The sequence below is a fragment of the Saccopteryx bilineata genome, chromosome 9, assembly GCF_036850765.1.
Source record: "Saccopteryx bilineata isolate mSacBil1 chromosome 9, mSacBil1_pri_phased_curated, whole genome shotgun sequence".
Taxonomy (NCBI): Eukaryota; Metazoa; Chordata; class Mammalia; order Chiroptera; family Emballonuridae; genus Saccopteryx; species Saccopteryx bilineata.
Genome location: NC_089498.1, coordinates 74,256,714 through 74,277,291, shown reverse-complemented (window position 1 = coordinate 74,277,291; position 20,578 = coordinate 74,256,714). Strand labels below are relative to the sequence as shown.

General features: G+C 52.3%; 1 protein-coding gene and 1 long non-coding RNA gene across 10 annotated transcripts in view; one reads left to right on the top strand and one right to left on the bottom strand.

Annotated features, from left to right (window-relative positions):
• Positions 1-4,103: 4,103 nt before the first annotated feature.
• The window catches only part of CHST3 (carbohydrate sulfotransferase 3), a 39,854-nt gene continuing 23,379 nt past the window's right edge, over positions 4,104-20,578 (bottom strand). For 5 of the 9 annotated variants that reach the window (XM_066242712.1, XM_066242714.1, XM_066242718.1 and 2 more), the window contains exons 2-3: positions 11,314-11,538; positions 4,104-10,115 (exon numbers count right to left, since the gene is read on the bottom strand). In XM_066242712.1, coding sequence (XP_066098809.1) covers positions 8,837-10,115; positions 11,314-11,453 — 1,419 coding nt within the window. In that variant the 5' untranslated portion in view covers positions 11,454-11,538 and the 3' untranslated portion in view covers positions 4,104-8,836. Of the gene's footprint in view, positions 10,116-11,313; positions 11,539-12,720; positions 12,815-14,301; positions 14,358-20,578 lie in introns of those variants that run through there. The other 4 variants (XM_066242716.1, XM_066242715.1, XM_066242719.1 and 1 more) reach the window with 3 other exon arrangements.
• LOC136312819 (uncharacterized) lies at positions 10,134-20,051 on the top strand. The gene is made up of 3 exons (XR_010727063.1): positions 10,134-10,255; positions 18,995-19,141; positions 19,961-20,051. It is a non-coding gene; the product is annotated as an uncharacterized lncRNA (long non-coding RNA).

Sequence of the window (20,578 nt, the reverse complement as noted above, 5' to 3'; positions counted from 1 at the left end):
TATCCTAATGCTGGTCCTGCCAGCTCTGTGTGCCACACTCTTCTCATTGTAAAATGGGATATAATTGATCAGACCAGACTACTGTGCTTCATCCTGCCTGTCAGCAGTCCCCTAGAGCTCTTAGGATCAAGTCCACGCCCTTCTTTGTGTGGCTTAGAGGCTCCTGTGCACTCAGGCCCTAGCTCTCCTTTCTAGACCTTTGTCGTATCACCATCTCACAGCACATTGTTTCTTGGTTCCCAAGCTCAAGTCCCCTTCATCCTCCAGGCCTGTGCTCACGATGTCTCCTTGGTCACTCTGTTGAACTATCCTGAGTGGGCGAGAACAGGGTAGCATTTGAACTCAGACACTGGGGATTGCCACATTGATCAAGAGCATGCTCAAGGGACATGTGTGCCCCACGGGTGAGCACCCTGGCTCTGTGCATCAGAGCAGAAAGAAGTTATCAGTTTCTTTCCAGGGAGGGCAGCTGTGGTATGGACTGCATGCAGGCCTGTGTCTGCCCTCCAGATGGATGAAATCACCTGTTCCCTTCCTCACTGCCTGTTCAGCTGCCCCTGGGAGGAGTGGGCAGGAGAGATCCAGACAGGAGCAGTGAGAGACAGCAGTGGGTGACAGAATTCCACGGGGTCCTGACCAGGCCAACCCAGGTGTCCAGACTAGCGTTATTCCTGGTCTGTGTTACGGAACCTGGGCTGAGCGTTGTTGGAAAAGCCAGCCCAGACCCCAGCATGCCACCAGAACTTGAAGTGGGGAGGGGCTGGGGGGTAGGGAGTGGGCGAGTAGGGTGTGGAAGGGCTTGAAAACCCAACCATTTATAGAGCCTGGGCTGCTGTTGTAATGAACGGAGTCACAGCTGTGGCCCTCTTGGCCTGTTGCTTTCTCACTTTGGACAGACATGGATTCATAGAGAAGATGTCTCCTGAAGGTAACATCAGTTCTGCCAATGCTGCTGTTCTGTCAATGGGACGGTGTAGAAGTACTTCAGGCTCCCTTGCCTCACCGCTCAGGCGGGGGCTTCTGGTCCAGTCGCCGGGGTGGGGCTTGCTGGCTGTCCTCCCCACCCCCTTCCAGGCTGCCTGCAGCTCTCAAAGCCTGCCTCAGCATCAGCTCCTGGTGTAACTCAAACCAAGACGCCTAGTTTTCAAAAAGCAGCAGAAATATGGTTTTTATATAAAATCCCTTAATTTTTAAGTGTTGGCCTCTAATGCCAATTGTTAAAAACCAAACCAGACACTGCGTGGGCCACAAACTTACAGGGTGGGTAGGTCCATGGTCCATGGTGCTCACGGCTGTGAGTGCCCCTGGGCTTGGCCTGACCCTGCATGTCTCGTCAATTCTTGAGCAGTGTGGCTGTAGCTCTTGGGTGATTTCAGCAAATTGGCTGTCCTCCTCCCCTGCATCTCATGCGAATGTCCCCTCCTTGTCACTTACCCTGCTTCCCCCCTCAATCCTTTCCTTCCTCTCTTCTCCCATTTGGACTGTCTTGGGCAAGCCTGTCCAGCTGAGCCTTGACTGCTTGCTGCTCTTCCAGGAAAGTGCACCGCAGCCTGTAGCAAGGGGTTTACTAGCTAGGATTCTATCCAGAGAACTATTTACTGTTGGTAACCTTTGTCCAGCTGTTTCAGAAGTGGCTCCTTTAAGGAGTACCCCAACTCCAGTTTCTCAGATCAATAGTGTCCTTGGTGTTTACAGGAACCCTGTCCTGGCCCGACAGTCACAAAGGCCCTGCAGGTCTGGGTTGAGTTTGAGGGAGCCAAGGACCAAGGGTTTCAGGCAACCAGCAGGTTTTATGACAGCAGCGTGGGTGCCTTGGGGCCATGAACTCTGATCCACAGTGACCCTGAGTCTGCTGTAATCTCGTAGGCCAGCTCTTGCTCCTGGCCTGCTCCTCAGTGAGAATGGCATGAAGGTGGGATGGGGCCCTGAAACGTGACCCTGAACTTTTTCTCCCCAGCCTCTTCACCTTCTTGTCTCCTTTCCCTGGCTGTTAGTGCTGGATGCTTACACTTGCAGGTTTCTGACTGCTACAAACTGTTCTGTGGAATGCTGGTCTTGAAAATGTTGTTTGGCAACAAAAGAGTTTTTATGATAAAAGAATTCCACCCATAAAAGTAATTCTGCGTGAGGGCCCTGGCCGGTTGGCTTAGTGGTAGAGCGTCGGCCTGGCGTGCAGGAGTCCCGGATTCGATTCCGGGCCAGGGCACACAGGAGAAAGGCCCATCTGCTTCTCCACCCCTCCCCCTCTCCTTCCTCTCTGTCTCTCTTCCCCTCCTGCAGCCGAGGCTCCATTGGAGCAAAGTTGGCCCGGGTGCTGGGGATGGCTCTATGGCCTCTGCCTCAGGTGCTAGAATGGCTCTGGTTGCAACAGAGCAACGCCCAGAGGGGCAGAGCATCGCCCCCTGGTGGGCATGCTGGGTGGATCCTGGTCGGGCGCATGTGGGAGTCTGCCTCCCTGTTTCCAACTTCAGAAACACACACACACACACACACACACACACACACACACACACAAAGTAATTCTGCGTGAATCCTGGTCAACTGGATCAGAGAAAAGCAGGACTTCTCTGAGACTAGACTGTGCTAGTGTGTCCTGTAAGAGCAGTAGGTGACCATGGTCCTCCCAAACACACTTAGGGACTCTCTGCTACAGGCTCCGGTGCTCAGTCTGCCTGGCAGGGCTCCAGGAGCAAATGGCCCACGTCCCAGGCCCCTGCTGGTAATCAAATTACTTCCCGATTTGGGTCCAGCTGACTGTCACTTCTGTGAGACCCTACGGGGTGTTCAGCCCCTTCCCAGCATTGGGTAACTCAGGTGTAGTGGAGAAAGAATCAGGAGCCTAAAGAGGTCTGGGAGTGGGGAAAGATGGCTTCTGGTCTGGCTGGCAGCTAAGGGGTGAGTGGGTAGGGAGTATCCAGGCTTCTCTGTGCAATGACTAGGGCAATTTGTCTCTCCAGGGGACCATTTGTGGTAGGAAACACAACTCAGAAATGAAACTAAATATATCCAGTCCCCAGAAAAGTGGAGACAGCAGAGGCACCTGGCTAGGGCGGGGTGGTGGAGTTTCCTCGGGTTGGGTGTCATTGCACTGACTGCTATATTTGAAGGGTTGGGAGGGAAACAATATGAGTTTCCAAGGCCTGGCCTGGGTGAAATGGCTCAAACACACTTGAGTTGGGGGGAAGGGACTGGATTCCCTGAAATCATACCTTACCCTGCCATCATCCCAACACTCTAGGTAGTATTGTCCCCAGAGCTCAGCTTTTCTGTCTCTTCATGGTTGCTGCTAGTCCTGCTTCCCCACGCCCCCTTCTCCCTGGGGAAATGCCCATTCCCTCCACGTGGCTGTGAGGAGAGTAAAGGGCAGAAATCTAATTCACACTAAAATTATTATGAGTGATAGAGCAAAGTAAAGGCAATTTGAAAGGATTCCGTTACATTTTTTAGTGCAAAAGATCCTTAGAAATTGCCTCAGGGATTTTTTGAGATTTTATTGAAAGCCAAATGAATCTCAGGTGCTGTTTCAACATGTGAAGCCACTCAACACATTCTGGGCGAGAGGGCTGACTTTTGAATCTCTAAAGGGCTTTTTGGAACAAAGGGGTAAACTACGGATTGTATCCCTCATTCTAAAGCAGCGGTGGCTTCAGGTGACCCCTGTGTTTTGGTCGTTCGACCCCCGCCAGGGTCGCGACCCAAAGGTTGAGAACCGCTGTTCTAAAGGAAAGTGGGGCTCAGATAAGGAAATTATTGCCTAAGGTCACAGGGCAAGATAGTGGCAAAGCTGGGACTTGCCCCAAATGCCCTGATGTGTAGCCAATACTCCTGTCCCTGCCCCCGCTGCCTGGGTATTTATACCCCAGGCCTCATTCTGCTGCCAGCTGCAAGCATGGCACCACCAGCTCTGCCGTCCTGGTGACAGACAGAACATGCATCAAGCCCCCTGCACTTGGCCATACTTCTTTTGTGCCTTTCATTCCTCAGCAGGGGCAGTGTCACCCTGTTTCTACAGCTGCTAATTTGTTCCTGTTAATTTTTATGATTGATGCTGAGAATAATGCAACAGAAAGGCAGAGACACTTCGGATTTTGCTAATTGCATGTTTTCACTTTTAATTAAATAAGTCAAGTAAGCCATCAAGTGATGGGTTCACATTCTGTTCCACAAAGCAGACCCTGACTGGTGGTGGCTGCCAGCTCTCTGAAGGGCAGCTCCTGTGTTCCAGGAGTTGGCAGACTGTAGACACAGCAAGAACATCTGGGACACTGATGGCAAGGGGGCTGGGAGCAGACAGGCCAAGCAGAATGAGCTGCGTACTACACATACACATATGTGGACACATGTATTCTCCATGGCCATGCGTGGCCATGAAGGGAGTTTCCTGCACCACGTGGGCACGAAACACCACACAGGGCGAGGTATTGGCAAATACAGTTTGCAGGATCCAGGAGGGAGCAGAGGAGTCACGCAGACTTGGCCAGGACACACAGATGAGATGGAGGTTCCACGGGTGCCCATGTCAAGTGAAGTGTTAGGGGAAGCATGGTACATGATACTTTATTTCCAAAATAAAAAACGTGATCTTCAATATGAACTAGGCTCGTGTGGGATAGCACCATGTCTGTACCTTGGAAACACATAACTGATTAGTCACCCAGGCATAATCATGGAGTGACAAAGGACACAAGACCAAAGGATCTTGAAGCTCTTAGACATCTGAAGTTGCCAATTATGCTTCATCCTTTTGAGGTAAAGAGGAGTGACGACTCTTCCTGAAACCTTGGCAGTTGAGGCAGTGGCTGCATTCAGGAAACTGGGCCTTCTCCCTCCCGTCTAGCTGGACTGCATCCTGGGAATCCTCCCAAGCAAACTCAGAAGTTGAGGCCCCTGGATTTCAGCAGATGCTCCTTCCTTCAGTTTGTGCAGATTGACAAGACCCACCTGGCCTCTGTGGGAATCCTTCCTTCACCCCCTCTTGCCCTTTAGCTCTCCCTGACTCAGGAACTCATCCTTCTGAGATCGCCTTTGCTTTCAGCCTTTGGGGATTAGAGTGGGAGGCGACTGCGTTGGGGAGGCAGCCACCCAATCTTCTATTCCTGTCCTTCCTAATCCAGGGCCTATCACAGGACAGACCCTAGTGATGGGAGAGGATGGCCCAGGGCTAGAAGAGACCTTTAGGGTCAGGACCATCTGATGCTTACATCTCCTGCCTGCTGTCTAGGCCAAGCCTTATCTTCTGGGTCAGGTGTTCCCTGACCTCCTGCTGGAACTTGTTCCATCATCGGGCAGATGGCAGAGGTGGCAGGGAAAGATGCCACTGTAATGGGCTAAGTGGGTGTTTCTGCTCTTGGAATTTTGGTCAGCGGCTATTCCACTAGATCAGCCTCTGGCTGAGAGTGCTGGCAGACAGGGATTAAACTCTTTATTAAACATTTGTTTCCTGTTCATTGAGTTATTTTCAAGTGAGTGCATCGCATAATATACTCACATCTCTCAACCTTAGTGATAACCTGCAGGGCTTGTGATAGAGCTGTCCATGTGCTTCTCTTTCCCTCCTCATGGGGTTGCAGGAATCCTGCCCCCAACAACTGCTCCCAAAGATACCCACCCCCCGCCCTCATCTAATGCAAGGTTTACAAACAGGCGCAGAGGAGAAGCCAGGAATGGGCAATGTGGTGATGGCTTGTGGGTGTTAGACACTGCCCTGTCTCACCAAGGCCTGGAATGTTCTGCACTATTTATATAGGCCAGGCTAAAGAGATCTTCTTCAAGAAGAAAAAAATGAGTAAACTCTCACTGCTGAATGGGCCTCTTGTTCTGGGAAAGCAGTAGCTGTGAGGTGAGGCCTCAAGTGTTCCCTCTGCCCCCAGGCAGGTGGGTGCTGTGGATAGGAAGGCTCCAGGGGCATCAGCAGGGGCAGAGACACCAGGAAAAGGAGGCACCAGCCTCCTGCTGGACCACCTTCCCAGGAAAGTGCCATGCTGAAAACCCCAAAGGCATGACTCCAACTAGGTCCCATGGAGTAAAGGTGGCAGTCACCCCCACCGTGTCCTTCCCCAAACCCCCACGGTTCCCAGAGCCTGGAGGAAACGCTCACTTGAGTTGCGTCTTGTTTCAGACACCTGGGCAAAGGTCATATGGCAGAAACGGCTTTACTGTTGCATCTTCAAATTAACAAGAAGAAACCAAAGGATTTCCTTAAACAAAAACTCCTGCAGCTCTGGTTTAGACCCCTCTTGTATTCTGAACCATCTTGGAGTGTCCCTGTGTGTGAAGTGAGTGAATAGTTTCTATTATTACAATTAGTTTGTATTTCTTGATTTGAGTACAGTTTTGAGTCCCTGCAAATAATAAGGTATTTTCTGTCTCTTCCTTTTCACAAAATAAATAAATTAAGTCAACTTGCAGTATACAAATTGTCAATGTCCTGAGAGGTCCCAAAGGCCCATTCTTGGTATAGTCCGCAGAGCTCAGGGGTGGAGGCTTTGCCCCTGGATATAGAAAGAAAAACATCTGCTGTCCATATTGGGAGGCCCCATGAAGAACCCTGGATAGAGGAGCCTGCCCCACTGCTCCCAGGTGGGGAACAATGCAGGGAGCAAGACGGGGGCTGGGGAAGAAACACCAGCACTTCTGGGCCTGCCAGAAAATAACTGGTCCCAGGATCAAGTTTTCAGAGATGGAGTCCCTTTGGACCCCAAGTTAGAACCAGCTCCCTGCACAACTTATTCTTGGACTGGAAAACCTAGAGTGGAGACCTCCTTGGATGGCTAAGTCCATGGTCACACGTACCCAGCAGCTCAAACACTATTTACAATGGACCCCATAACATGGCTGCAATCCTCACCTTTTCAAAAGGCAGTTTCCAGCCAGGACACACCCTTCCTTCCCCATAGCAACACCAGCTGGGCTCAGCTGCTGTGTTTCCCTCAGGTCTATACTCAACCCAGAACTCAGCCCTCTGGATTTGACGACGTGATGATCTGACAGAGAGGTTGACCAGGAAATCAGAAACAGCCCTCAGTGGACTGTTGCAGCTTCCTGCAAGTTCCGAGATGGTACTGAGTTTTGCTCCATAGATTGGAGGAGCAGTGGGGAAAGGGTTCCACTTTAGGGACATTTGCTGCTTGGTCATAAGTCCTGCCCACCCAGAAAGTGTGAGTGCACCCGGGAGAGATGTCTAAATCTGGCCTTTTCTCAGGGCAGGGGTGAGGGCTGCTAATTTATGCTACTTCTGGACATGCAGCAAAAATGCTGGTGGTTTCTGAGATTTGTTTCACGGGGCATTCAAACAGAAAAGCCCATGGGGCACTTTGGGTAGTCAAGTGGTCAACTAAGCTCTGAGCCTTCTTAGGGGAGGCTCTTCCTCCAGCAGGAGCCAGAGTGCTGCCCATTGGTCCTCCCAGAGCCCCTTCAGCCCCTCAAGCACAGATTGCTTCCAAGAGGCCCTTCTGCAGAAACAAAAACAAAACATAGCTACAAACAAGACAGCGAACCATAAATACCCTAAAAAAAATAAAAAGAAAACAAATATCCAGTCCATCCCAAGTTAAGCAATACTCTTCCCACATCCCTAAAGGAGGAGTGCCAGACACTAACAATGTATCCATGGTGACCAACCAGGAGACTGACCTCTGTCCCCTGTCTCCTCAGGGGAGGGCCTATCCTGATGAGACTTATTCCCCAAGAACACTCTGAACTGTCACTGGGGTCCTGCCCTCCAGATCCCTGGCTGGACGTGGAAGGGCCCATAGGGTGCCTTTTGCTTCCAGGGACCACAGCTGCTTCTGCTAGTGAGGCCTGAGGCGTCTTCACATACAGACATGCTCTAGGACAGCAGCCAAGCTGGGATGGGGACTTTGGGCTGCAATCATGCGAGGGTCGACCACACCATTTCAAAACATCCTGCCTGCCAGCAGCAAGGATGTGAACAGGCTGGAGGAGGTAGCCCTGAGACTCCAAGGTGGGCCGTAGACTCAGCAGTTCTGGGTCCAATATTCATCCCAAACCTAGCTGGGAAATAGGGCCATGCCCGTGACCATGTTTTCTTCCCTTGCTCCCAAATGACTGCAGGCTCCTCTTTACCTGTGTGATGCAGATAAACCCTAGAACCCCCATGGGTATAAAGCATTGGGACAGCTTGCTGTTTATTTATATATGTGTATGTGGAATTGTGTTTTTATGATGTTTTCCAGTGTGTGTGGTGTACGTGTAGTAGATATTTGTCTTTATACGTGTGTGTTCTGTAGCTCTTTACAGAGCTGATTCTGTCAGTAACCAGCACAGCTACTCCCTTTATGGATATACTGACTTGGGAAGCCTCAACTGCTGTCCTCTGATCCCCGGGGCTGTTCCAGGCCCTCCCATGGCCCTTGCCAGATTCCACACTGGGGGTAGAAATCCAGGGACTGTGCTCAGTGCCCGTGGCCCTTTCTGGCTGTTATATATATACTTTGTCTCTGGCACACAGGGTCTACAGGCATTTGTGTGCTTGATGTGTGTGTGTGTGTGTGTGTGAGAGAGAGAGAGAGAGAGAGAGAGAGAGAGAGAGAGAGAGAGAAAGCCTGTCAACAGGCCAGGGCCGCCTGGGCCTGCCCCTTGGTCTGGGTTTGAGGGCCCTCAGGAGGCAGGGCACTGTCCTGCACTCAGCGAGGAGCCCCAGCCCGCAGCTGCGGTGGGGGGCTAGCTGGCTGGGGGCTATTCTACAGCAGGGGCAGCCTGGCCTGCTCACTGCGCGGCGTCCCGCCACCCTCTGCGAACGCCCCAGGCTCAGGCGGCTGGCGCGAGGAAGGCAGGGCGGGACTTTCTCCGGGAGGGACACGCGGGCCCCAGGCCCCTACGTGACCCAGAAGGTGCCGCGCTCCTCCAGCAGGCTGACGGAGCGGTTGGTGAGGGAGGCGGCATCCCGCGCCAGCTTGTAGCCGAAGAGGCGCATGGCGGGGCCGCAGGCGGCCTGCACCACCTGCGCCAGCTTGAAGGGCATGCTGAAGCGCCACTTCTCGAACTGCTCCGAGGAGTTCTTCTGCGTGGAGTAGATGCCGCTGCTGTCCCGGGAGCCCTGCGTGTTCTTCTGGATCCAGTCCTCCACCTGCGGGGTCAGCGGGATGCCGGCGAAGCGGTACATCTCCCGCGCCTTGTCCAGGGGCCGGCGGGCCACGTCCTCGTAGCGCACCAGCATGTAGCGGCCGCGCAGCCAGGCCGGCCGCCGCAGGCCCAGCTCGGCCGACAGGCGGATGCTCTCGCAGTTGCCCCGCAGCCGCTGCACCTCGTCCTCTCTCAGCCGGTCCTGGCCCTCGGCCAGCCACTTCTTCCAGGTTTCGTACTTGCCGGCGAAGGCCACCATGCGGGACGCCAGCACGGCCCGGGGGTCGCGCACCAGCTGGATGACGCGCAGGTCCAGCCGGGGGTCCTCGGCCAGCGGCCGCAGGAACTCGAGCTGCCGGATGCGGACGGCCTTGAGCGCCATGTGCTCCTTGCGGCGGCAGGCCTCGGCGGCCAGCGTCACGTTGAGCGGGCCGCAGCGGCGGCTCTTGCAGTGGTACTTCTCGAAGACCTTCTTGACGAAGGGCGTGCACACCGGGTCCTCGCAGAGCGAGCGGCTGGAGCCGCGGCGGAACAGGAACTGGGTCAGGTGCTCCTCGGGCGGCGGGCTGATGAAGGGCTCCAGCACGGGCAGGTCGCACAGGAAGAGCTGCTTCAGCACGTCGCGGTAGACCAGGGCCGAGCCGGCCGCGTTGGCGCCCCCCGGCTCGAAGGACACCGTGCGCTCGATGTGCCACAGCGGCTCGAAGAGGTAGAAGATGTTGCCCTGCTGGTTGAAGAACTCCCCGACGAAGGAGGAGCCGGTGCGGGTGGTGGCCATCAGGAGCACGTGGCGCCGGGGGCGGGCCCGGGCCGGGCGGGGCGGCGGCACCTCCTCCCGGGCCCCCGCCTCCCCCGCGGGCTGCAGGCCCAGCTGCAGGCTGACGTTTCGCAGGCGGCTCTGCAGCTGCGTGAAGGCCGAGTCCAGCTCGCTCAGGGACAAGAGGGACGCGTTCTCCGCCAAGACCAGGGCTGGGTCGGTGCTGTTGGCATCTACCAGGGACTGGGGGATCTGCTTCAGCTTGTCTGAGACCCTGTGAGGACGGAGGGGGACGAGGGTCAATAACTGCCCAGGGACTCCGTTCCCTGTGTAGCCTCCCAGGCCGATCGCCCAAAGCCTGTCCTAAAAGCCCGATCTTTCCCCAAAATCTGACTTTGAGGCAAGGATTTGAGGGTAAGTAGTGGTCCGGGGACACTGTTACGGGACAAACTGGTAGAGGGGTAGGGAAGTGGAGTGAGGAGAAGTCCATCAAAGAGGAGCAGGCTACTCCTGTAGGCAAATCACTCTGACTGGGGGCCCTGGGAGAGTGCAGAACACAGCTCGGTACCCTCTCTCCCAGGAGGGAAGGGCCCTGCTGGCCTTGGCTGAGGGCTGCACCTAGAGGCTTTCTCTCTCCTGTCCTTGCACCTTACCAGTGGGGAGGTGGCCAGAACGCTATCAGGTGGGAGTGGCAGGGACTTGCAGCAAGGCCTTGGAGGCACAGACTGGAACAGGCCAGGCAGGGCACCGACATAGTCCAGTTCCTACCCATTTTGCTTGATGCTTTCTTGCAGGGGTTGTGCCTGGGAGAACAGGTCTAAGAAATCTTTCTATGTCTGGCAGGCCCCCTGCACAGCCCTACACTGAGAACTAGGGGGCAGCCTCCGCAGTGTAGTGTATGTGAGTGCACACCCCTGGAGTCGAGCAGTTCACAACCTGGGCAGCTGCACGTGGCATCCCTGCTCACCAGGGTGTCTGGAGCAGGGCCCTGCCTAACAATGGGTTCACCCTCATCCATGACTTTGGATTGGCATAGGGGATTTGCTGTTAATTTGAGGCATCATCCTAGAACAGGAAGTTAATTAATAATAAAATACATCGAGCAAGTACTGGACACCAGCAATGTGCCAGGTACTAAGCTAAAAGCTTTTATGTTTTCTTATTTAATCTTTACAGTAAAGTAGGCCCCATCATTAGCCATGATTCATAGAAGAGGAACTGAAGACAGAAAAGTGAAGTAATGTGTTGAAGCTGTCACAGCTAGAAAGGGCCAGAATTAGGATTTCAACACAGGTTGCCTTTGGCCAGAGCCCAAATCTCACCACTGAGGACTTGTGTATAACCCACTGCCGGGCACAGGAGGGGCCTGGTGATCACTGGTCACTGCTCACTGCCTTTGCAGGTCCAGAGTGCCCTGTAGCTACCTCTCTCCTGCCCCCTTGATGAGGAAGACTTGTGTTTGCATCCCTCACCTTGATATGATTTTATTTTCCTTTTCAATAAAGACAAAAACAACCACCACAAAAGCCAGGAAAAGGGCATATTTGCTCCTCATCCTCAGACTGTGCAGAAAGTCCCGGCAGTCCTGGGGCAAAGCAAGTCCTTTCTCCATGGGGAAGGGTGGGGCCGTGGGCACTCAGCTCCGGGGCATCACTCAGGACCTGGCTCGTTGTCTTCAGGTGGGGGACACCCTCATCCTGTGGAGAGATGGGCTGTCAGGACACCCTTGTTTGTAGAGGAGAATGCAGGGGAGCTTTTTCACCAGACTGTTGAGGATCCTGGTCCTGCTCAGCAGCCAGAATCCCAGATACACTCTTCTAATGGACTCTGCCCCAAAGAGACTTGAAATCAGGTCATTTAAAATGCTAATGAACTCTCTGATTCACCCATGCCACCTCCATCAGTTTATCCTTTGACCTCACACATGATTCAAAGGCAAGTATATGGAAAAGAATGCTTCTTGTAATACAAATAGCAAGAGTGCAAACATCTAAGGAAAAAGTAACGGGAAAATCTACAAATGCCGATGTGAATAACTTGTCTATCATCTATTGTAATTTTATATATATAGCAAGCTTCAGACACAATGTGTTTATGTAGAACTGGGTTTCTTAACCTCAGCACTATTGTTATTTTGGACCAGACAGTTCTGTTGTGGGAGCTCTCTTGTGTATTGTAGGATGTTTAACTGCATTCTTGGCCTCTACTCATTAGATGCCAAGAGCATCCTCTCTGCTCAGATGTAGCAATAAAAAATGTTTCCAGTCACCTTAGCCAGGTAACTCAGTTGGTTAGCATCATACTGATATGCCAAGGTTGTGGGTTCAATCCCTGGTCAGTGCACATACAGGAATCAACCAATGGTGGCATTAATAAGTGGAACAACAAATTGATGTTTCTCTCTCTCTCTCTCCTGTTCCTCTCTCTCTAAAATCAATTTTAAAAATTCATCAGAAATGTCTCCAGACATTGTCAAATGTCCCCTGGGCAGAGTGGGAGGTGTAAAATTATCCTATGTTGAGAACTTCTGATATAGAAGTTCTCCCATTTGAAAAAAAAATTTTTCCATGAGAGAAAAATATGTACACTGAATACAAATAGACAGTGACCATGGGGATACACAAGGCCTCTTAACCAAGGGCTGGGAGGTCAAGAGAGAGGGATGGGATGAGTCTTACATTTGCTACATAACACTGTGCACTATTAGAAATTTTATAATGTGTTATTTAAAAAATTTAACTAAAGGAGAAAACCCATTATAGCACATGAATTCTAACAAATTGGCCTTGGTCTTCAGGTTTCAGCTTCCTGGGGCAGCCTCCTATGGGACAGGATGGGGCTCCCTGGCCCCATCACTATACCAAGACTCCCAGTAGTACCTGGGACTCGTCATAAAGCAGCGCTCCTTGTAATGACTTGTTCAGTGCTGATCAGCCCTTCATGGAGGACAGGAAGTTTGTTTTTCATTATCCCTTAGCACTGGGCCAGGAACACAGGGAGACACTCATGCATGATTGCTAAATGACAGAAAGAATAAAAGAATAATGGAGATTCCATAGAAAGTGTGTATATTTTTAAAAGCTGGAGCAAATGCAGCATTGCCCAGTGGAGCCTGAATCACCATTTCTTTCATTCTTCCTGGCTGCCACACACTTTTCCTGCTCCACGAGCCCCGGATTCCACACAACAACCCCTCCTAAAAGTCTGTCTATCTTTTTCTTCAGAAGGACCCTCCTTCCAAGGAGACAGTCTGCTTCAAGCATGGAAAAACTCTTATTGTGACCTTGTGCAGGGCACCAGGACCATCCCTCTACCCAGAAAAGGTGGGGTTTCGCTAGGGAAGCACCTGGTATCGACATGCAGGAGAGGGAGCGCGGGAAGGTGAGTCCCGGGGCTGCAGGTAGCCACGCATGGAAGTAGCTTCAGGGATAGCCAGAAAATCTGTCCTTAGGGGATTCTGCACGTGAGCCCTGTGTACCCCGAGGTTCCCAGCTGTGCAAAGTGACAGGCAGCTCTCCCTGATGGGGTCCTGGGGGTGCTTCTTGAGTGTGGGTGGGTGGAGAGGGGCCGAAGAGAGAAGAGGGCTGCAAGGATAGCTCCAGGGCAACTGGGATACTCCTACCTCTATCGAATTCTTCTGGGCCCTTTCCCATGCACCCATTAATCAAATATTTCCTGAGCACCTACTGTGCGCCTGCTTCTGCTCCATACAGCAGTGAATAGGCAGAGCCGGTCCATGCCCTCCTGAAACTTACACTGTGTGGAAGGGCCGAGCAGAATGCTATGGATAGCCAAAGTTTATTGAATGCTTTCTACTCTGTGCCAAGTTTCACGCTAAGCACTTGATCTGCATTTCTGCATCAAATCCTTATGGAAGTCATATTACAGATGAGGAAATGGAGGTTAGAGAGGTTAAGTAACTGGCCCAAGTTCCCTCCAGCAGTGGCCTGATCACTCCTGCCTATCCAGGTCATTCAAGCCTCTTAATGCTCCCAGTGACCCCCATTGTAGCACATATAGTAGGGCTTTCCAGCTGATGGTCTGTTTGTCTGTCTTGCTTCCTGAAGACTGGACTAGCATCTAGAATGGCACCCGGCACAGCATGAGTAAACATGGCAGAACTGGTGCCTGGCAGGCTGTTGGCATGAATTTGCAGAATGACTGGCAGGGCCATGTTTAAGCCTGTGGTGGGTGCGAGGTTTCCTGTCCTACTGAGAGGGTGAGACCTGACACTAAGTCTGCAGGGCACAGGCGTTGAAATCCCGACTTTCTGCCTTCTTAGCTCTCAGCCGAGAGTTGCCTGGGTCTTATGGTGTGAGGGAAGCAGAAGGCACTAAAACCAGATGTACTGGGTTCCAGTCCTTCCTGAGTGTCTACTATGTAGTGTAACCCTGTATAAGTGACTTAACCTCTCTGGGCCTCAGTTTCTTCACCTGTAGCATGAATAGGGTAGTACTTACTGCATAAGGTTGCTGCGAGGAACAGTATCTGGTGCATGGTAAGAGTTCAGTAAATACTAGAGAGGGAAGAAAAGATAGCGGTGGTACAGGGGAGCTGTCTTCTCCCTTCTAAGTCTAACATCCTTGATAAAATTTAGAATTTTGGTTGCCTTGATGACAAAGCTCCTGAACCTCCTCCTCCCCTCCCTCCCAGGCACTGTTTCTGTTGGAGGGGCCATCCCAGCCTCACCCCCCCCCCAATAATACAGGGCTCCTAAGAACTGTCCCAGCATTGCCCCATAAGGAAGCAGCAAGGGTGCAAGCTCTCTCTGACATGAAACACAAGGCAGGCTGCTGGCTCCGCTGGCTGGCCCAGAAGGCGGTGAGTGGGTACACGGGCAGCAGATGAGGGAGGTTTAGAGGTCCCTGGGGCAATGTGGGAGGTCCCCTGGGGCAGGAGGTAGGGAGGGTCACAAGTGCCAGGAAGTCACAGAGTCATGAGCAAGGTGGACAGGGCCAGGATAGGGTCACTTACAAAACTCAAGGCAGAACCTGCCCTGCAGGAAGCCCTCTGAGAGAAGTGGGTCTGTGACATCTGTGACACAGGACAAAACTTCATACTGCCTCCCTCCCAGACCCGTGGTGCCCAGGCCAGCCTGCTTCCTTGCTCAGCTCATGGGCAGAACGCAACATTTTCTCCTTCTCTTGGTGGATGCCGCCTCCCGGGGGGGCACTTGATAGCATTCCTCCCCACAGCACCCGGCAGTGATGTGACAGCCCGAGGAAAAGGTGGCGGATGCCAGCAGAGGGCACATTTCCAGCGTGCCTGGGTCAGTGGTGAAGGTCAGGGGCACGAGCCAGCCCACTTCTGCCTGGACAGTGGTGGGACAGCTGCCCTCAGCCCACTTATACCCAGTGCTCAGCTCAAATGTCCCCTCCTCTGGAATCCTCCCCTGACCACCAACCTGACCATTGACTGTCTCCCCTCCCCATCCTTTGCCCTCTCACTGCCTTTTTGACGAAAATAGACTTGCTTACTGCCTATTTTGGCCACCTGAATGTCAGTTCCAGATGACAGCGCCGCTGTCTGCCCAGAACCCCAGTGCCCTACCCTGTGCGTTGGGCCAGAGCGAGTGTGCCATAGTTCTTGTGGATGAACAGAGCATTTAGCTCAGTGTTAGATGCTTAATCGTTCTAAATTCATGGGAAATGTGAAGAAAAGCAGTTGTGTGCTGTGTTGAATATATGCCTCAGTGTGTACTGTAGGTGTGTCCTATGGGTGTGGGTTATGAATGTGTGTCTCAGTGTGTGCTGTGAGCATGTGCTGACTGGGTGCTACAGGCATACACTATGGGCATGTGCTAGTGTGTGCTATAGACGAAACTTCAGGCTTTGCACTTCACATATATCAGTCTCTTGAATTATATCAATCTGAGATACTGTTTTGAGGACAAAGAAACTAAACTTTGTGGCTTGCAGTTCAAGTCTCTACAGCTGTATTTAATGACAGGAGAACAGAAAACAGCCAAAGGCACCCCGGACAAATCTTAGTGAGGGAACACTGGAAAGAAAGTGGGCGGTGAGCAGAGGTCCTAAACTCTAAGCTCAGGCATCTCTATCCTGCTCTCCCCCAGGGGGCCTTTCTGCTCAGGCCTCTCTCCTGGCCTGGCAAGGGGCCCTTAGACAACAGTTTTCTACTTGGGTGGCTCCCAGCCAGGCCCTTGGCTTCCCTGGGCCTTCCACTGAGGCCCCAGTGGACACAGCCCACCCCTGGCTCCTCCTGGGGAAGGCGGGATCCCTGCGTCTGCTGTGAATGGAGCTATGATAAGGGGCAGGCCCTGCCAGACATTGCATCAGGCTGCAGAACTCCACTCCCCTTCAGTGCTCAGGGCCAAGAGCCCGGCAGGGACTGGGGCCTCAGCTGCTGCAGGCCCTGCTCACAGAGCCCTTCCACAGGCAGGAGGAGGGGCCCCCCAGAGAGGGGGCCTGGGGGGGGCATAGCTGAGAGGGAGGAGGCTCCAGGGGCAGGCATGGCAGCAGTGACACCCATGGTGGGAAAACTCTGAGTCAACACACAGGCAGTCCCAGAACCCAGGGGCTGTCACACCATGCCATATTGCCAGGCACCTGGGAGGGGAGAGCTTGGGAGGGTTTCTGTGAGTTGTCTCTGAATCCGCTGGAGAGTGGAGACAGAGTCAGGATGGAGCCAGAGCTCAAACGCTGGGCTGGGCCTTCGTTGTGGACAATTTTCACTTGGAGAACACAAGCCTGTCCAGTGGCCTGCCAGGCCAGGTTGTGTCTCACATAGCCACGTCCAGAGATGGCTTGGGAAGGATCAGGTCCCCCAATATCTCCAGTTTAGTATCTGACAGGTGTGTAAATGCCCAGAGGCTGCTGGATGGACCAGTGAGTGAAGGAAGGAGAGAAGGAAGGAGAGAATGAAGAAGTGAATGAATGCCTGAGCAGCTCAGGGCGATCATGACACGCCATGCACACTTGTGCTCAGGGCTCCAGCTTCCTCTCCCAGAACAAGCCCGTCTATATCCTCCCATGAGCACCTGTCCAACCTCAGCCAAGACAGACTAGAAGCAGCCAAAGGTGAAGGTATGTCACCTGAGTGGCAGTGGACATCCAAGAGCTTGTGACAAGCTGTGGGCCAGAGCCCTGGGATAGACCATGTGGCTGAGGACTGCCAGATTCAGGGAACCAGCCCTGGCTGGAAAAGACCCCAGCTGCCCCTCAGCCCTGTTTGCTGTGTGGAGACATGAGGGAACACACTTTTACCCCCATGTGACACAGCCATTTCACAGGGGCCAGCTCAGCTATGGAAGTGGCATGTCCTGTGCACACCCCAAGGCCAGCAGCTGCACGAAATACAGGGCCCCAGAGACCAGTCCCGGCCTCCCATCAGCAGAGGCACTTCCCATGCCTCTAATGTTGAATCCCAGGCCCTGGGCCAGCTTGGAACTGACCCACGACTCCGGGCTTCGCTGCATTTGGCTGCCAAGGAGCTGAGGCGGAGGCTGGCGTCCCGGACGCCCATAACCATGGAGCCAGGCAGCCTGGTAGGGAGTCTGTTGGCTTGTTGGAGCTAACCTCCAAGATCCATGATTCATGGCCAACAACATGCACCCAGATGTGGAACCCCAACATGTCAGAAGCAACTTGAATGTCCCACCAGATAGGGCTGGCTGACCAAGTGCAGTGCATGGGCACAATGAAAGCAAGCCACAGGGCTGAGAATGCTGCACAGCCAAAACACTGGAGTAGTAACTGATATTCTTTTCATTCATATTGTGTGAATTTTTATTTTTTTGTGTGACAGAGATTGAGAGAGACAGAGAGAGGGACAGATAGGGACAGACAGGAAGGGAGGGAGATGAGAAGCATCAATTCCTCGTTGCGGCACCTTAGTTGTTCATTGATTGCTTTCTCATATGTGCCTTGACCGGGGGGCTACAGCAGATCAAGTGACCCCTTGCTCAAGCCAGCGACCTTGGGCTCAAGCTGGTGAGCTATGCTCAAACCAGAGGAGGCCATACTCAAGCTGGCGACCTTGGGGTTTTGAACCTGGATCCTCTGCGTCCCAGTCCGATGCTCTATCTACTGCACCACCGCCTGGTCAGGCAATTGTGTGAATTTTTGATGACCATGCACATGTATCACTTAAGTAAGTTTTAAAATCTAACCTGAAACTTAAAACAAGAAATATAAGATCACTTTGGAAGTGGTGTGGAAAATGCTGTGGATGAGGGCAGGTCTTGGGGTTGAGAGACCAGTTGGTTCTTTCTGCAGTGGTTCAGGAGAGCGGGGTAAAGAGAGAAGACAGATACGCGAGACATTAAGAAGCTGGCACGATGCTTGTGCAATGTACAACATGCCTCTGTCTTGAAGACAGTACCCTGTGTGAAATAAGCAAGACACAAAAGGACAAGTATTCTATGATTCCACTTACATGAGGTGCCTAAGGACTCAAACTCATAGAGACACAAGGTAGAGGATGGTTGCCTGGGGCTGGGGGAGGGGACGGGGAGTTGGTATTCCAGGGGGACAGAGTGTCAGGCTGGGAAGATAAAAAAATTCTGGAGCTGGATGGTAGTGATGGGTGTTAAACAGTGTAGGTGCACTTAATGCTACTGGACTGTGCATTTCAAAATGGTTAAAACAGTACATTTTCTGGTGTGTGTATTTTCCACTGTAAGAAAATGGCTAAGTAAGCAGTGAAGCAGTGGGGAGTAGGGGACAGAGGACTCCAGGAGGCTCCCTGGCTCTCCCCTGGACAGCGGTCCGATTCTCCGCTGCACCCACAGCGCCCGGCCCAGCCCCTGGTAGAGTGCCTGGCACATGGCGGGGCTCGGTAATATTTGTGAAGTGAATGAATGGATTCATACACTGTCTTGAGTTAGCTGTGGTTTCCTGGAGGCTGGTCTTCTCTCCCCCAGTGCTGGTGTTATACTGGACACACAGAAGATGCCATTGATAAAAGAGCGTTAATCTATTGCACAGAAAGATGTTCACATCATGATGCTGCACTGAAAAAGGACACACCAGTATCTAAAGTAGGATTCCATTTTATAAAAAATGTGTATGTGTACACCAAATATGTAGCTATAGAGAAAGACAGACACCCTGGAAAAGCCTGAACAAGTTCAGTGTGATTTTCTCTGCAGCTGTGGGTACACGACTTCCTTGATTTTGCTTATTGTCTTTGAAGCCCTGTGACCTTGGGAAAGAAACTTAAACCTGAGTGGTTTCCTCATCTGCAAACGGGGACATTTACAGCATCTACTGTAAACTCAGTGGACACAAGGAATTCAATGAGAGAATGCTGGTGAAATGCTTAACCCAAGCTGAAGAGGTGGTAAGTGGGACTAGTAAGACCACTCGCCCTGTCTTCACAGATGCAGTAGATTCTGTGGCTTGCACATGGGTGGCGAGTATTGGAAGGGGGGGGTGTCTCAGTGCCCTAAAAATAACCAAGTAAAGGAAACAATGGTAACCTGACCTGACCACCAGCTGGAAGTGTTCCTCAAGCCACCATCCACTTGTTTGTGGATGGCATTTGGCTCTGGGTTTCTCATTCTGGACGCTTGGCCTCACCTGGAGAGAAACTTAGTGGCCTTCCCTATCCCAGGCACTGCAGCTGTCTGCAGCCCTGCAGCAGCAGGGCAGCCAGAGGGAGACCCAGGAACCCCAGAGGCAGAACCTCAGGATGCTCTCTTCCTGGAGGCCAGAGCTGCTCACAAATCCCACATGGCCCTGCATGTCCAGGAAGGGCTGACACGCTGACAAGAGTGTGGCCACAGGAATGACAGGAGCCATGGGGTAGGGCTGGGACAACAGACCCTTGCAGGGCAACCTTCTGTACTCTGAGTGTTGTGAAGAGCTGTCAGGCAGCCGGTAAACTGAATGTCAGTGGATTTTGCCCCAGGACAGAACCATGTTGACAGCAGCAGCTCAGGCCAGCAACCTACACAAAGAAGCTTGGCTTTCCAACATTAGTTGTTCTTGCCTTCGACTGTTCAAGTCTGCAGGGCATGTCTTTCCAAAAGGTCCAGGAGAAATCTGTCCTGTACCACCTCACCAATCATGAAAATCATGGCCCTTTCCCTAAAACTGCTGAATGTCAGCACTTGAAAGGGCTTGGGAATTTTCTTACCTACCCTTCCTTATTCTTTAGCTATAGAAACTCGGGCTCAGAGTGTGGAAGTGCTTGGCCTGGGCATACAACTGGATGGTGACAAAACGAACTACTGCGTAGGTCTCCCATCTCCCAGGTTAGTAATGGCCCTCCCCAACTTTATCACGCTGGCTCTCATTAGCCCACTCAAGAACCTTCATGTGGGGATGGCACACATTCTACCACTCAGCCATCCTGTGCCTGGAGCAGACATCACTAATCAATCATCATCCCCTTTAGCTGAGACTAGATGTAGCCTCATAAGCCTTCTCAATGCAGTGCCAATCCATTAAAGTTGGCACGTGAGATAAAACTGATTTGCCTTCCCAACTTTGCAGAATCCTTAATGGCTATCAAACAGAATTCCTCAGCACTCCTCAGCTTGGCACTCTACTATCTGGCACCCCCCAGCAGTGCCAGCCCCAATCCCAAATCTCTTTGCATATAAACCCTCTATTCAAGCACATATATCTTGTACAACCATCCTCCAAGCCTTTAACTGAGCAGATAAACCCCTTTACTGAACGAAACACCTCAGATTATGATTAATAGTGAGGTTACTAAGAACAGTTAATGCATCAAAATTTGCCCAGGACATTGCTTTTTGAAAAGCAAGAG